The sequence below is a fragment of the Mus pahari genome, chromosome 4 (assembly GCF_900095145.1).
Source record: "Mus pahari chromosome 4, PAHARI_EIJ_v1.1, whole genome shotgun sequence".
Taxonomy (NCBI): domain Eukaryota; kingdom Metazoa; phylum Chordata; class Mammalia; order Rodentia; family Muridae; genus Mus; species Mus pahari.
This window is the reverse complement of record NC_034593.1, coordinates 48,486,095-48,498,286: the sequence shown is the minus strand read 5'-3', so window position 1 is coordinate 48,498,286 and position 12,192 is coordinate 48,486,095. Positions and strand designations below refer to the sequence as shown.

General features: G+C 42.7%; 1 protein-coding gene across 6 annotated transcripts in view; it reads right to left on the bottom strand.

The window, feature by feature from the left end:
• Window positions 1–12,192, bottom strand: part of Dclk1 (doublecortin like kinase 1) — a 293,977-nt gene that overhangs the window by 80,684 nt on the left and 201,101 nt on the right. For all 6 annotated transcript variants that reach the window (XM_021195925.2, XM_021195918.2, XM_029537365.1 and 3 more), the window contains exon 5: window positions 5,718–5,834. In XM_021195925.2, the coding sequence (XP_021051584.1) occupies window positions 5,718–5,834 (117 nt within the window). The remainder of the gene's footprint in view (window positions 1–5,717; window positions 5,835–12,192) is intronic.

Here is a 12,192-nt window from a genome sequence, read left to right as displayed (position 1 = left end):
CTACGGGCAAGAAGCCCCTTTGAGCCTCTACCCACCATTTGAGATAGCATATCCTCCTCCCATCTCAGCCTGGGAGCCAGGCTGGGGCAACCTAATCATGAAATCATGGAGAACATTCCCAGGCAAGACCCCACAGCCATGGGGGTCTTGCCGCTTGGACTTCTTAGTTGCATTCTCACTTTGGCAGTTCTATGAACTCCTTGTGTTGTGGCTTCCAGGATGAAGTATCTCTGCCCCTCCACCTCCATCTTCTTGCCTTTGAGGCTATCACTTCTCACTCACAGTTTTCTAGATCCCTCTAAACTGCTCTCAGAAGGGCAGACAACCCTGACGGTTCTATTTTCATCTTTGCAGATCTCTGGGTGGGGCAGAGAAGTCAGACATTTCTGTTGTTTAAAAAAGTTGTTCTCTGCCAGGGTCTACACTGTCAGCTCAAATCTCCTTACTCAAACAGTCACTTAACGTTTCCTGACTTTTCCGTGGCACCACACGTTTCTCATGCCTAAAGGAGGAACTGCCTTACCCCTGCCCTGGACAGACAGAATCTATCTCTGTCGCTCTCAGCCTCACATCTGGTTAAATCCATTGGTTTACAACCCTTGGAAGTTTTCCTCCATTTCCAATACCGCTTCAGTTCTCTCGTGCCAGCTTCTTTCCAGGGGAACCATAGGAGCCTCCTGAGCCTCCCTCCCTGCACCTAGAGCTGTTCTGTCTAGGGTGGTGCCCTGTTGCTGATACTCAGCAGTAGCCCTCCACAATCCATCTAATGTCCTCTTTCACCTCCTAACAGCTATAATAGGAAACATGGCTTCATGGCCCTGTGCAATCTGACATGTAACAGCTATGTCATGTTTTCCAGACCTTTCCAGAATTCCATTCCAGAGACACTCATTGTGAAGCCCAGGATCACTGCAAACTCCTAGTCCTCCAGCCTTTTGAGTGTTAGGATTATAGGCATGTGCCACCAAGCTCAGTTCCTTACTGTACTGATGCCTAGTCCTTACTCTTTCATGCTTTACGTCATCATTTAAATTGGAGAAAGGTTCCTTCTGGCCCTTGCTAGTATTTTAGCAAGACTCTTCCAGGCCCAATTTATACATCCTCATCTCCCAGAAGCTCCTCTGACTGGGTTAATGATGCTTGCTTGCTCTCTCCATCCTCAGGGCCATCATGACAGTACAGCATACTAGTAGCTTCCCCCCTCAACTAGAATACAAATTAGTTTCTCAGCAAGAACCACGGTTTAATTGTTGTTGTCTTCTTGGGGCCTAAGGCATGCTGGGATGAGGCAGATGCTCGGAAAGTGTCTAATTAACCTGACATTAACGATGAGGAGCTATACTAGTCAGTTGGTACAAGATGCTATCCTCAAGTAAACGTTACGTCATGATAATGGTTCAGAGCTGTGAACCCCGTTTAGAACAAATGCTGAATGGGCGAGAAGAGAATAGCTGTGGGAATAGGTTTTAGATACTCGAAAAATTGGAAACACAAGAGATGAACCACTAAGCTCTTGGTGAATTTTATCTTCAAAGATTCTGTTGGGGCCCCAAAGCAGAAATGTTCCTTCATACAGTACAGGCAGCTGAGTCTTCACATTGAAAGAAAGGATGGAGCTAAGATTAATAGCTCGCAGTTTGCCTTTGAAGGTATCTGATAGAAATCAATAGAATTTGCCAAATTACTCTAGTGAGCTCATTAAAATTTTCTATATTTCTCCAGCTTTGATTCTGCTCTTATCTGCATATGTTGCATAAAATATTGTATATATCTGTAAAAAAAAATATAAAATTTAAACAGCATAAATAAAAAGACCAAGATTTCTGGAGTCACATATAAGTAAGTTTTATGCCTGGGTTGAACAGAATAGTGTTTGAGTCGTAGGAGAAGGTCATGGGCTAAGGCTTTTTCTCTTCTGAATGTTTTCCCTCATCTCTAGCTCTCAGCACCAACCTCCACAGAACGTCTCTGTTCACGACGGAATACTTGTTGCCACAAGTGTTTCTATACATCACAGGCAATGTAGCTGTCTCTCCATAGGCTTGTGTGGTTGGTTGTTTCCTCCCATGAATACTGCAACCTACAAATATTCAAGTCTTGTACAAACTAGCATAGTATCTCCCTATAACCTATGCATAGATGCTTATGTAGTAATCTATAAAAAACATAAATATAACACAAACAGTGGTTATATTTCATTACTTAGGGAATAACAACCCCCCAAATAAGCTACATAGTCTGTAGAGATACAATTTTTTGTCCTGAGTATTTTTGACCCATGGTTGGTTGGACTGGCAGTGGAGAATCTACAGATACAGAGAGAACTGTCCTTAAGAATATATGCTTCTGAAGGTAGGGGTGATGCATTCCCTCATTGTTAACTTGAGGTGCTAAGTACGTTTGCTATGACAATCTATGAAGACAGAGACTCAAAGTAGAAGATGTAACTTGACAAAAAGTTGTCTACACACCTTCCATGGAATAGAAACTCTAAAACAAATCTGCCCCAATGACAATGTTCTTGTAAGATATTCAAGGGGAGGTCTACATTTTGAAATCTCTAAGTTTTAGGAAGATGGCAATAATCCAGTTTCAAGTTAGACCACTCTGGTTTCCTCATACCTTCAATATTATGAAACAGTATGAAGGTAAACTAAACTCTCTTGATCTTTATTTAAATCAAATCAGTTCATGTTATAGTCTCCCCCCCCTGTGTGTGTGTGGGGGGTGTGTGGTGTGCATGTATATGCATTAGAGATTGGTTCTAATGTTTTGATTCAATTAGGAATCAAGTGCTAAATGTCCTTGTCCCAAGTTGGTTTTTGATTAATCAATAAAGATGCCAGCAGCTAATGGTTGGGAAATGGAGATAGGGTGGGACCCTTAGAGTTGTGGGGGTTAGGACACAGTTGGGAGGAGAAGGAGAAATCACCATGAAGTGGTGGGATACAGGTGGACATAGGAACTGCAGAAGTTAAAGCCAACCAGCCATGTAAGATTTTGGCTATGTGGCCACTGGCCAGTTCCCTGATTGGGCTTAGGGTAGCAGGCAGAAGATTAGAAGTACCCAGCCATTGAGCTGGATGGCTAATATGTGTGTGTCTTTTATTTGCAGATTCAAAGATTCTCTGAGAAGGTAGCTGGAAGCAGGACCCACTGGGAGCCTAAAGTGGAATAATGTAAATCACTGATACATATATGTATGCAGGTGTGCATGCCTACATGCTGTGTATGTTGTACATGTGTATGAGCATGATGTGTTCAGGTATGCATGCCTACATGTTGTGTGCGTGTTGTACATGTGTATGAGCGTGATGTGTGCAGGTATGCATGCCTACATGCTGTGTGTGTTGTACATGTGTATGAGCGTGATGTGTGCAGGTATGCATGCCTACATGCTGTGTGTGTTGTACATGTGTATGAGCATGATGTGTACAGGTGTGCATGCCTACATGTTGAGTGTGTTGTACATGTGTATGAGCATGATGTGTGCAGGTATGCATGCCTACATGCTGTGTGTGTGTTGTACATGTGTATGAGCATGATGTGTATAGGTGTGCATGCCTATATGTTGAGTGTGTTGTACATGTGTATGAGCATGATGTGTGCAGGTATGCATGCCTACATGTTGAGTCCAGAAGACTGTTAGTTATCTTACTCCTACTGAACCTAAAGCTTAGTCTGTTTCAACAATGCCGGTTGCCCACCAGGCTTGGGAATTCTGCTCCTATCTATCCCCTATGTTGGGATCCCAGGCATATGTGGGTATGCCTGGCTTTAGATATTCAAACTTAGGTCCTTGTGCTTGTCACCAAACAGTGGAGAAGCTAAATTCTTCCAGGGGAATTTGAAATACAGCAGGTTCAGAGTCACACTGCCATTTCCATGTCTATAATTAGGCTTTACAACAGTCAAGAGGTTGTCCATACATTAAGTCACTTAGAGATCTATCTATATGGTAGCTAGGACTCAGAATGGTTCTGGCAGCTTGTAGGCAAGAAAGACAAAGACAGGAATCCACCTCTGTGAGTCCAAGAGAGAAAGACCAGCAAACCATGTCTCTTCTCCCCAGTTAACCAGAGTCAAATGAGTTCTCTCTGCTCATTCCCCTTCTGTTACCAGAAACCAGTGGTACCTAAACTTAGGCATGCATCAGAATGACCTGGGTTGTTCTAGAGACTTCTGTCTGTGTGGTCCCACTCCAGAGTTTCTGAGTCAGTGGATCTGAAGTGGTGCTCAAGGCTTTAGATGCCTGGCATATTCTCAGGTGGGGCTAAGGAGAGTGAGAACCACTCTCTCACTGTTGCTTGAATTGTGACAAGCAACTCTTTGGTTGAACTCCCCTGAAAGACTGCTCAAGCAGAGATTCATATCCTTAGCACCTGAGAGGATGGAGGTCATCATGCCACACTACCTCTTCCCAAGCAACTCTCATGAGCTGTAAACTTCAAGTCTTGGGCTTCAGTAAAGTCTTATTTCATGTTCTATCCTCTCTAGATGCATAGTGCCAAGCAAGGAGCTCTCTCTCCTCCCCCCTCCCCCTCTCTGCTTATACTTAAACTCAGCAATAATGAACTATGAGCTTGTCTCAAGGGCCAGCCATGTTTTGGCCAGCCCACAGTTCTGACTGGCCGTGGGAAGAAGGCAGCGTCTTCTTTCACCGTTAGAGTAAGTTTTGAGCATCTGAGGATTGATTATGGAGAAGCAGGAAGAAGAAGTCTCATAAGGAGTGTGAGTCACAGAGAACCAGTCCATTAATGATGCCTTGGAGGCAGCCAAGTCAGGTCCCTTATGTAACTCCCTCAGGGCCAGTGTGAAGCCAGGAAAAGCCTCCCTTAGGTCCAAAGATCTTTTGGGCTATTTTGCAGAGCTCCTCATCATGAAATCAGGTGACAGCCATGTTGTTGTGCTTACCATTGATAATTTCTATCTCAACATTTATATCCTTTAACCATAACAAAACATATTTTATACTTGAAACCAAAAGTCAACACCTGGTAACTGTGTTTATCTTAAGACCAGAAAAAGTGAGAAGCGAAAATAAATTCATATATAGGTGAATAATACTATAAACAACAGTAAAAAGTTTTGATAACTGCAAAACAGCATATATGAATATACAAAATAACATAAATGGATATACAAGTTAATTAATTGAAGAGATCAAAGGAGATTCTAATGAGATTGAGATATTCTCTATCCCAGGGCACAGTCACTTCCAACAGCAACATCTGAGCCCATTCAGAAACTGACCTAGCCCAGGTCTCACAGTGGCAGGCCTCCTCAGGTTCCGACATCTCATTGCTTTTAACCCCATAGCCAAATGAGGTAACCCAGGCCAGTGTCACAAGAATGAAAAACAGGTTTAGCAAAGACAAACTGGGACCCCTCCATAAACCAGCCCCAAGTAGAATCAGTTTCCCAGTGGAAACTTCTAGCCCTGAAGAGAGATGAGCCAGGTGCAAGGTGTAGCAGCTGGTGAAGCGCTTCCATTTGGAGCAACTCTGTATTTCCTGAGCCTCAGTGAGCGTGTTTTTCTAAGTTTGATTTTTTTCCTCCTTACAGCCAACATGCTAGACTTGGGCAAATCTGTTCATCCGCTTGAAGACATTCTAAAATTATAAACCAAAACCAACGCCTGCTTGAGAACCTCACGCTCTAAGCTCCACTGCGTCAGAAACCAGGCAGTTGCTTGGGAGGTTTCTTAGCAGCTTTACCTGAGCTGGTGGAGGCTGGGGACTTGCTTCTCCGGGAAGGTCCTGGGCTCTTGGTCGTGCCTCTGCGGGACGCTGATGCTATTTTGGTGTAAGAAGTTGATTTCACCACTCGACATTCTGGGGAAAGAATGAGAAGACACATGAGGGTTGGTTGGGGGGACAGCCAAGTCGGAGACACTCCAAGCCTCCGAATTTGCATTACTTTACAATAGTGTTGTGAATAATTTGGGATAGGCTGATAGAGGGGCACTTTCATTGGCTTTCTAGCCATGGGCCCCTTCAGTGATCATGTGATTTTTACCCATGAATTCCTTTTTCCAAATAAAACGTTAGAAAGTTCAACTTTATGAAGAAAGACATGTGAGGGAAGATCCCACCCACTTTGACAGGCCCCAGTGTATTGTCCTGGGTCCTTACTGGGATAACTGCATCTGTATGATATGTGGGAACTAGAGGTGGGTAACACTGGAAATCAGGTGTTATGATCCTGCTTACAGGAATATGGTGAACTTTGACATACCGTCAGGAAGCTGCAAGGAAACTTGCTTTGCATCTATAAAACTGCCTTTCTGTGAAGATGAAAAACAATCTCCTCTATATTTAAACTCTCAGTTTTCATGTTCATTAAATTCAGTGCTAAGTACTGTAAATAATAAAAATCTCCGATTTTTGTCTTCATGAAAGGTCTGGATTAATTATGACATGCAAACACACAATATCTTGATTCCAAGAAGCCATAGTTAATAATTAAAACATATTTTTTGAAATGATAATCAATTAGATTGAAAATATGTATACTAAGATTACCTGATAACCCATGATCAAATTATGCCTTCTTTTTAAAGTTCTAGAATATTTTTCCAATCATTTGTATTTTCAAGTAACAAGGGAGTTGATATTGTTCTGTGGCTAACCCTCTTTCACTTCAAGTAACTCTTGGGAGTGCTAGTTAATTTTTTTTTTCTCAACTTGACATAAGCTAGAATCATTTGGGAAGAGGGAACTTCAGTTGAGAAATTCCTGCATCGAATTGGCCTGAAAGCATGTCTGTGGCACATCTCCTTGACTGACGTGGTATAGTCCAGCCCACTATGGCCAGTCCACCTCTGGACAAGGTGGTCTTGGGTGGTATAAAAAAAAGCAAGCTGAGCACAACCCAAGGAACAAATCAATGACCAGCACTCCTCCACGGCCTCAGCTTCAGTTCCTGCCTCCAGATTCCTGCCCCACTTGAGTTCCTCCCTTGACTTCCTTCTGTAATGGAAGTGGTACTGGGGGATGAGTACTCCAAATAAACCTTTTATCCCCAGGTTTCATGGTCTCTGTCATAGCAACAGAAAAGCAGACTAACTCATATATGCCTTTTACACACTGACATCTGGTAGCTGTCAAGCATTTTGCCACACGGAGTATTATAGTTCACCTAAGCATTTAAACTTTAAATTAAACTGCTCTCAGCATCTTGTTATGGTAATGACTCAGCAGCATCCCCCATAGACGAGCATTTGGTCACCTGGCTATTTCCCTCATATGCAGTTAGTTCTTGGAACTTGAAATTCAATTTTTAGTAACTAGAAGAATACATGGTAAGTACTCAAAATATTTGCCGAATGAGTGGGTTGGAAGATAAGTAATTTTCCCCTTAAATTATCTCTTAAAAAATCACCTTTATGCGTTTGTGTATGTGTTCCTGCTTCCCTGTGTGCCCACCATACGCATGTCATGCCCATGGAGACCAGAAGAGGGCACTGGATCTCCTGGATCTGGAGTTACCAATGGTTGCGATCTGCCATGTGGTTTGCTGGGAACTCAACCCTTAACTGCTGAGCCACCCCTCCAGCTCCCACAGGTTCTTAAAAGTCCTTGTCCTCTATCTGGTGCCTCACTCAAATCATGCTTTTATTAGCATATGATCTTTTTTTCTGATCTCTTGTGGCTTAGCATTATTGTTCTAATTTATTTTTGGATTTTTTTTCTAATCAAAATTAAGATTTCATTGCTTAAGATCTAAAGTGGGTTTGTTGCCAACAATGTTGCAGTTTTTGTTTTTGTTCTTTTTTTTTTTTTTTTTTTTTTTTTTTTTTTTTTTTTTTTTACACACATAGTCATTATGTGTATTTCTTCTTTTTCAATGACCTATTCATGGGCTTTGCTTGCTTGAGGTTGAGTAAACCTTTCTTTTATTGGCTTATAAGAATACATGTTCTACATTAAACTTTTATTCTTTAGTCTATCGTGCATAAAATGTTATTAGTAACATATTTCTCTTTGTGGCAGTTGTTGAAATATGCTAACCTTTTGAATCTTCAAGTGCAGTATTAAAAATTAAAGAAAGGGTCTGGGGGATGCCTTGTATTCTCAAGGTCCTGGATTTAATCCTCAGGAGAGCACACACACACACACACACACACACACACACACACACGCACGCACGCACAGAGAGAGAGAGAGAGAGAGAGAGAGAGAGAGAGAGAGAGAGAGACGCACCTCTAATCTGTTAATTTTCTCATTATACCTTTTAAATTAACAGTTTACACTACCAGATCTAACACTGATACCTGGCTTCATGTTGGTAACGTACATCCCTATCCATGCAATTTACCATCTTCTAAGTTATGTTCATTTCCTTTATCTGCTTTGAATAAGGTGGTCGTTATTGCCTAGTAAAGGAGAAACAGATGTGCAAAAGAACCATCAATGCTACAAGGCTAGAAACAAGAAAGAAGATTAAAAAACAAACAAAAAACCAAAACCCAAGCTGCTCCTGTAGGCTTATCAACACAAAACCAAAGGAACGATCAAGAAAACCTAGCAGTGTAACACTGAAATACAACCCGAAACAGTGAGTTCATTCACATGCCATGGGACTGCAGTGGCTTAGTATGTGTCCCAAGAGGTTTTAATTCACAAAGCAAAGCCTTGGAACCAGAGAAGAAAACCTCAAATTAGCTGTTCTCACAACTGAAAATGTATTCTGGAGGTTGACCTAGATTTTGGACATCTGCCCTGTCTTCTGGCAGTACATTAGCAACTAAACTGAATCACCACAGTGTGGCTGGTCTATGGGCATGCCTCCAGTTACATTTTTATCAAGTGCCCACTATGTGCCAGGCACTGAGGGCTGCAGGCAGGGTGATGAACAACACAAAACTGGAGTTTGCAACACCAACTGGCAGCACAGTCTCTCTCTCTCTCTCTCTCTCTCTCTCTCTCTCTCTCTCTCTCTCTCTCTCTCTCAATTCTTCCGATTTTAAATCAACATCAAGGCTGTAATGAGGGCAGGATGACCGGGCTCTTCATTAAGGTCATGGGCTTCCGGAGGCCGCATAAATTTAACATAATTATTTTGGAAGTTCGGTTAAGCAGGAATGAGTGTTCAAAACAGAAAGTTACCAGATGGTACACTGTGTTAATAATATCTGTCTCTGAGCTTTAGCTATGAACTCAAATGCTGGTTTCAGGGTTTTCCTTGTGCTGTTTGTTACGGGGACCAGCATTTCTTGCTGGGACTCCGGCTAGCAGCGCCACAGCAGGAATCTTGAGACCTTAAGTTGGGAATCTTCCAGCTATAAGGTAGTTTATGCAGACAGTTTATAGTGTACAGAAATATACTACTAGTTTACTCACACAGCCTGGTCTGTGCAGAGCAAATGAAGGCATGTCAGAAAATTTTTCAATTTAGTCCATACCAAATTATTAATCAGTCAAATCTATCCCTGTATTACTCTGCTTCATTCCGTTACTCTGTTGAGTGCTAACTAACCTGTGGATTCCCAAAGAACACTGGGCTCAGCAAATAAGACCTGGTTTGTATTTGTCCTATGAGAACTTTGGGTAAACCCCGGCTACCTTTACAAATGTGCAAACCCCGGAGTATCTGAGAAACACGTGACTCACATCAGAACCCAAGCCTCCACACTGGTGACTTTGTCCCCGTTTCCATATGTGACATCGGGCTTTAACTCTCCTTCTCCATCTGTGACAGAACCCTGGGAAATTTGTGTCAGTGATCAGGGGCAGGGGAAGGCGACTGAGTAAATATGTGTGGATTGTAGAAACGTTGGCAAGGAACTAGTTAAAAACTCAAGACACTAAACCCAACTTCCTACTGACTTGTTTCAAGACTGAGCTCACTCTGAGATGCAGAGCGGTGTGGAAGTAGCAATGTGAAGACTGACCTGACCTTCGAGTCTGAGAGATGACCACAGGCATGCCACCTGTCCCCCAGGGAAGTCATGCTGGAGGTCAGTCTAATTCTGAAGACTTGGGTTGAGCAACAGAAAGAGACACAGCACAAAATTATAGGAGCGTTTCTCTCTCTCTCTCTCTCTCTCTCTCTCTCTCTCTCTCTCTCTCTCTCTCTCTCTCTCTCCCCCCAGTGTCAAAATAAGCCCAGTTAGAGAGTGTTGTGGGGCTGGGGCTGGGGGAGGAGACAGGGAGGGAGGAACAGAGTCCTCCAACAGCTTTCCAGTTAAATTCTTAAATTTAATTTTTAAATTGGAATTACATTTTATAGTGGCAAAAAAAAAAAAAAAAAATGTCAGCAGGAAAAAAATAAACCAAGTGAATTCCCTTAGAGAGAATGTCAGAATCCTTGTCAGTTTAAAACCACAATTTGAAACATGGGGAGCAATCTGACCTAAACTGCCAGTAAATATAATGCCTCTCTGCTCACATAAAGGACATTGTCACCGTCTCCTGCAAGGAAGAAATCGCCCTCACATATTGGGGCACCCACCCTTTAACAATCACATCTTTTATTATGATTGGATCACATCTTTGGACATTACTGATCAGTTCTGTAAGAGGTTGCCTGTCCTTTGTGGAGATGCTGGACAATTCTGATGCTCCTCTAACACATTTTGAAAGGTGACTGTAAACCGCATAAGAAATGGCCAGAGTTGCTGTCAAAGATCACAGTCTACTGAAAGCAGAGTTGTCCCGTGGTATGAGTGGGGTTTGGTTTCAGCTCCACACCATATATACCAAAGTCCATGAACACTGAAGTCTCTTATGAAATGGTATATTTAATAAGGCCAACTTGTAGTCTATGTGCAGTTTAAATCACCTCTCGGTTAATAAGCTACAATGCAAACTGTAGCTATATGCTGTTATTTAAATAATAACAATGAAGAAACAGACACGTACATTTGAATGAAAATGTCCCCCACAGGGTCAGGTGATTTCGGAGCTGGCCTTTCATTGGTGGTGCTGTTTGAGGTTTAGGAGGTATGGCATTGCCAGAGGGCGTATCTCACTCGGTGAGCTTTGAGAGTATATAATCGCGCCTTGCTTCCACTTTGATCTCTCTGCTTCCTACTTGTGGTTGGAGATGTGAGCTCTCAGCTTCCCACTCCTGCCTCCATGCCTGGTGCTGGCTGACACACCTCCCTCTTGAATCATAAGCCTCAAAAATCTCTTTCCTCTACAAGTTTCCTTGGCCGTGATATTTTGTCACAGCAACAAAAAAAAAGTAGCTAATATAGTACATGTTTAGCTCGAGATACAGTTTCCAATGGTTCATAAGTTGAAGGGCTTGTCTCCTCTTGGCAGTGCTTTTTCAGAGGGCATTGGGTCTTGAGGGCACTGACTTCATCAATGAGTATATCCATTAATACTGGCTAGACTATCAGGATGTAGGACCTGATCACAAGAAAGAGGCTATTGTGGACATGACTTTACTGGGCTTATCTTGTTCTGGATTCTTCTTTCACTTTGCTTCCTGGATACCGTGAAGTGAAGAGTCAGCTTTTCCTCTGTCTCGTGTGTCCCACATGGGGGTCTCTGCTTTACCTCAGGCCCCAGAGCAAGGATGTCAAGTAATCACTGGCTGAAAAAAACGAGGCAACCTAAATTATTCCCTTTTCAATTGTTCCACTGAAGCATTAGTCATGGCCATGGAAGGCTAATACAGTACAGATGGATTTTAAGTTTCTGGTCCTAGGGATTTAACTAAGGGATGCAAACACACTAGACAAGTGTCCTGCTGTAGTGAGAATATTGGTTTCTTTAAAAACCCAGTTATGTTATGTGAATATATTTTTGTTTTAATCCCTGGTGTGTGATGTGGGGCTGTTTCAGATTGACCACAGCAGCTAACCATGATTTGTCTCATGCTCTGGCAGGGGCGTGATTCTGTCAGCTAGAGAGAGTTTACATTTGGAATTCTGAGGACTCTTGAGGTAGTATAAAAATGGCAGAGGCCAGAGAGGCTGTGGTTGCTCCCCCTACTGCTACGGTTTGTCAAGTGGTCATAAGCAAAAAGATATGAAGAAGAAATTGGATACCCTAGTGTGGGGAGCCGCCCTCACATTCGCCATTACAAGATAGCGCTGATGTCCTACGCTCTAACATACAAACAAGGCAGCTGCGCATGTGCTGGGTAGATTTCCATTCCCTTGCGCCCTGCCTTTCCCGTGGCGTCATCTGGGGTAACAGCAGGCCGCCAACCAGAGGGTTACACGTCCTAGGCGGC